This window comes from Mus pahari, chromosome X (assembly GCF_900095145.1).
Source record: "Mus pahari chromosome X, PAHARI_EIJ_v1.1, whole genome shotgun sequence".
In the NCBI taxonomy this organism is placed as follows: domain Eukaryota; kingdom Metazoa; phylum Chordata; class Mammalia; order Rodentia; family Muridae; genus Mus; species Mus pahari.
Window position 1 is genome coordinate 61,196,840 of NC_034613.1, and position 3,553 is coordinate 61,200,392.

The following is a 3,553-nucleotide window of genomic DNA, read 5'->3' on the forward strand; positions in this document are numbered from 1 at the left end:
AGAAAATAATAATAATTAAAAAAAGATGGGAGCATGGCAGCATCCAGGCAGGCATGGTGCAGGAGGAGCTGAGAGTTCTACATCTTCATCCAAAGGCTGCTAGTGGAAGACTGACTTCCAGGCAACTAGGGTGAGGGTCTTAAGCCCACACCCACAGTGACACACCTATTCCAACAAGGCCACACCTCCAAATGATGCCACTCCCTGGTCCAAGGATATACAACCCATCACAATGTATGAAATAAAAATTAAGAAAGAAACCCGGTTATACAACAGAAACAACAACTAAGATTTAAAAAAAGATCATGGGGTACCATGAAGAATTTTTCCATCTGTCAAGATTTGGTTTTCGCTGTAAAGGGATAGACAGTCCCAATGTGAAAGTGCCTTTTCACCAAATTGTTTGTAGCCATTCTGTCTGTCATGGTCACCTTTGTGCCAGCTTCCCATAAATCTGATCATGAAAATGGCCTAATCACTTCTAATAGTAGATAGTTGCAGAAAGGCATATGGCCTCAATTCACTCAAATTAGGAAAAAGTCTTTTGATGTCTCAGTGTTGATATTACTATTGAGGAACCATGTATTATTTCACCCCATTTATTGCAAAGTTATCATGACCTGTTCAATCATGACGTCTAAAAAACCCCAATTATATCCAGTTTCCAACTCATTTCTTGTACTTTGAATTAAATTTCATTTACTTTTTCATGTACTCTGTTGTTGGTGATAAGTTCTTGCTGCAACTTATCACTAAAGTTGTCTTGGGATCAACTGTTACACAAGAACATCGAGAGGAGACCTTTAAAAAGCAACAGCAATGTTCTTCTCACTCAGATGAACTATATAGCATTAAGAAGGGACGAAAGTGCTGCCAAATGAACATTGACTTTGTTTGACCCAAGCATTTCCTCCTGGCCAAGAAAGATCCATACATTCTCCTTCTTTAACAATCCTGTTGAAGGATATAAAATGAAATAACCAGACTTGGAAAACAGAAAGAAACAACAAGCCAGGTGAAAAGACTATATGTATGTGTCATTGGCATCTCTGGGTTCAGATAGCTGTATGCAAGTCTATGTGCCTATGGGCTGTGGGGAATCTATGTGTGATTGGGGTATATGTATACATTTATGTGAATGCATTTGGGGATAGTGATATATGAGTGGCAACAAGTAAATGTGTGTGTGTGCATTTTAAGAGAAAATACATAAAAAATTATTTTAAAGTTAATTTTTCTTACAGCGGAGAGGTCATTTACTAAAGTACTTATACAGGGTGTTGTGAGTTCAGATCCTCAGCACCCACCAAAAGGGCTGGGCATGCCACATTAAAAGTAGACATACAGTGGCTATTTATCCACTGCTCTACTGTTTGGGCCTGATTATGCTTTCCCTCGGCTCACATCTATAAAAGTGGAGAACATTTAAAGTGATTTAGATCCAAGCTCTGGAAAACTTGGTCCATCCATATCTTCCGTGAATGGAACAGACTTATTGAATGGCTTTATTGGTTACTAGACTAATAATAGTAACTAACATTACTTTCTTCAAATGACCTGTTTAGACAAACATGCATTGGTGCCAGAAAAATGTGAAGAGACAGATAACTGCCAATAGAGAACTAAGCCAGTTTTTAAAGATATGGAAGAAGAGACAGGCATGTCTGTGTGGCTAAGTGTAATTTAGGGATACAGGTAAAGGGCACATGGAAAAAATAAAAAAATTGTCTCAAAAATGCTAGTAAGAAATTCATGAGACAAGATATCTCCTTAGAATATAAACTAGGAAAAATGACAGTTTGTTTCCTTTCACCCATTGAATCATCTTTCTTTTTTTCCTTTTTTTAGGAACTATACTTACCATGTCAGTGTCTGACACAGGGCCAAAACTGGTCACATAGATGTCTGTCTTCACTTCGGTCACTGCATCTGAGTGAAATAAAGTAAGAAAAATGAACCAGTGTCTCCTTAGGTCAAAGAGTACAGTGCATATGTGCTCTGAACTGTAACCAGCATGGTCTTTCTGAGAAGGGACATCTAACACTGTAACATATCCCCCTCCCCCCAAAAGTACTAATGTCTTACATATGATATTCCTTTGTAGAGTACATGTTCAAGTATAATTTCTACCATTTTATATAACAATGAAAATGAGAGTAGAATTCCCAAACATCAAAACTTACAGGAAGCTGTTAAAATGCCCCCAATATCTCCATCTGCTGGGCTCTCACAATGGCTTACCCTTACCTGTGGTCAATTAAAATAATCCAAAATCTAACACTTTTCCACATCTAGAACACAGGACGGTGGCATCCCCACTTCCCTCAAAACTAAAGCAGGGAAGAGAAAAGCAAATGGTTCCAGTTATAGTAAGAAATAGTAGCTTGCTAGAACAATTAATGTATGGTAGTAGACCCTCTTACTCCATGATGAGCATGGAAACAAATACTCACTAGTAGAGTGCTACCACCAGAATGAACAGTCTAGGATGATGAGCCCAAGGAGGACAACTGTACAGGCATCAAAGTCTGTCCACAATGGGCTTTGGCAATAAAAGAGAAACTTTTATTGAGTTAAGTAACAGAAGTTTGGAACTAGCTGGTGTAACATTATATACTATACATCAGTTTTCTTTTATTTTGATATCTGGTTCCTTTTCTGCCTTCTGGTGGACGCCATCTATGTCTTATTTTTTTAATTTTCATTATTTATTTTATTTGTTTTTTTGTTTTGGGGGTTTTTTGTTTTTGTTTTGGTTTGTTTAGTTTGTTTCTTTGTTTTGAGACAGGGTTTCTCTGTGCAGCCCTGGCTGTTCTGGAACTTGCTCTGTAGACCAGGTTAGCCTCAAACTTAGAGATATACTTGCCTCTTCCTCCCAAGTGCTGGGACTAATATGCCATCCATGTTTTATCCTTGCATCTTCAGTGTATAGATATGGTGTTATTGCTTGGAAATTAGTCACTAAATACCTTTTTTCAGATTAATGGATAAATCTCCTCACATATTTGTCGTTAGAAATGATGTTCTCCCAGATGTCCCTCAACAGAGGAATGGATACAGAAAATGTGATACATTTATACAATGGTGTACTACTCAGCTATTAAAAACAATGAATTTATGAAATTCTTAGACAAATGGATGGATCTAGAGGATATCATCCTAAGTGAGGTAACCCAATCATAAAGAACACACATGATATGCACTCACTGATAACTAGATAAAAGAACACACATGATATGTACCCACTGATAAGTGGATATTAGCCCAGAAGCTCAGAATCCTTCTTAGAAGGGGGAACAAAATACCCATGGAAGGAGTTACAGAGACAATGTTCGGAGCAGAGACTGAAGGAACTACCATCCAGAGACTGCCCTGTTGGCTCCTCCCTCTAAGCCTTGTGTTCCGCCTCTTGCAGACAGGTTGGGAGTTTCTCCCTGAAACCCTGGATCTGGACAGCGTCCTCGAACCGCCCACTGTCACCGCCCACCGTCGCCGGATCGCCCACCGTCGCCGGACCGCCCACTGTCGCAGGACCGCCGCCGCAGGACCGCCC

At 39.3% G+C, this 3,553-nt stretch overlaps 1 protein-coding gene across 1 annotated transcript in view; it reads right to left on the reverse strand.

Moving 5' to 3' along the window:
• Gabra3 (gamma-aminobutyric acid type A receptor alpha3 subunit) overlaps positions 1 to 3,553 on the reverse strand; it is a 218,036-nt gene that overhangs the window by 85,210 nt on the left and 129,273 nt on the right. Inside the window, exon 4 of the mRNA XM_021187493.1 lies at positions 1,862 to 1,929. Within this exon, the coding sequence (XP_021043152.1) occupies positions 1,862 to 1,929 (68 nt within the window). The remainder of the gene's footprint in view (positions 1 to 1,861; positions 1,930 to 3,553) is intronic.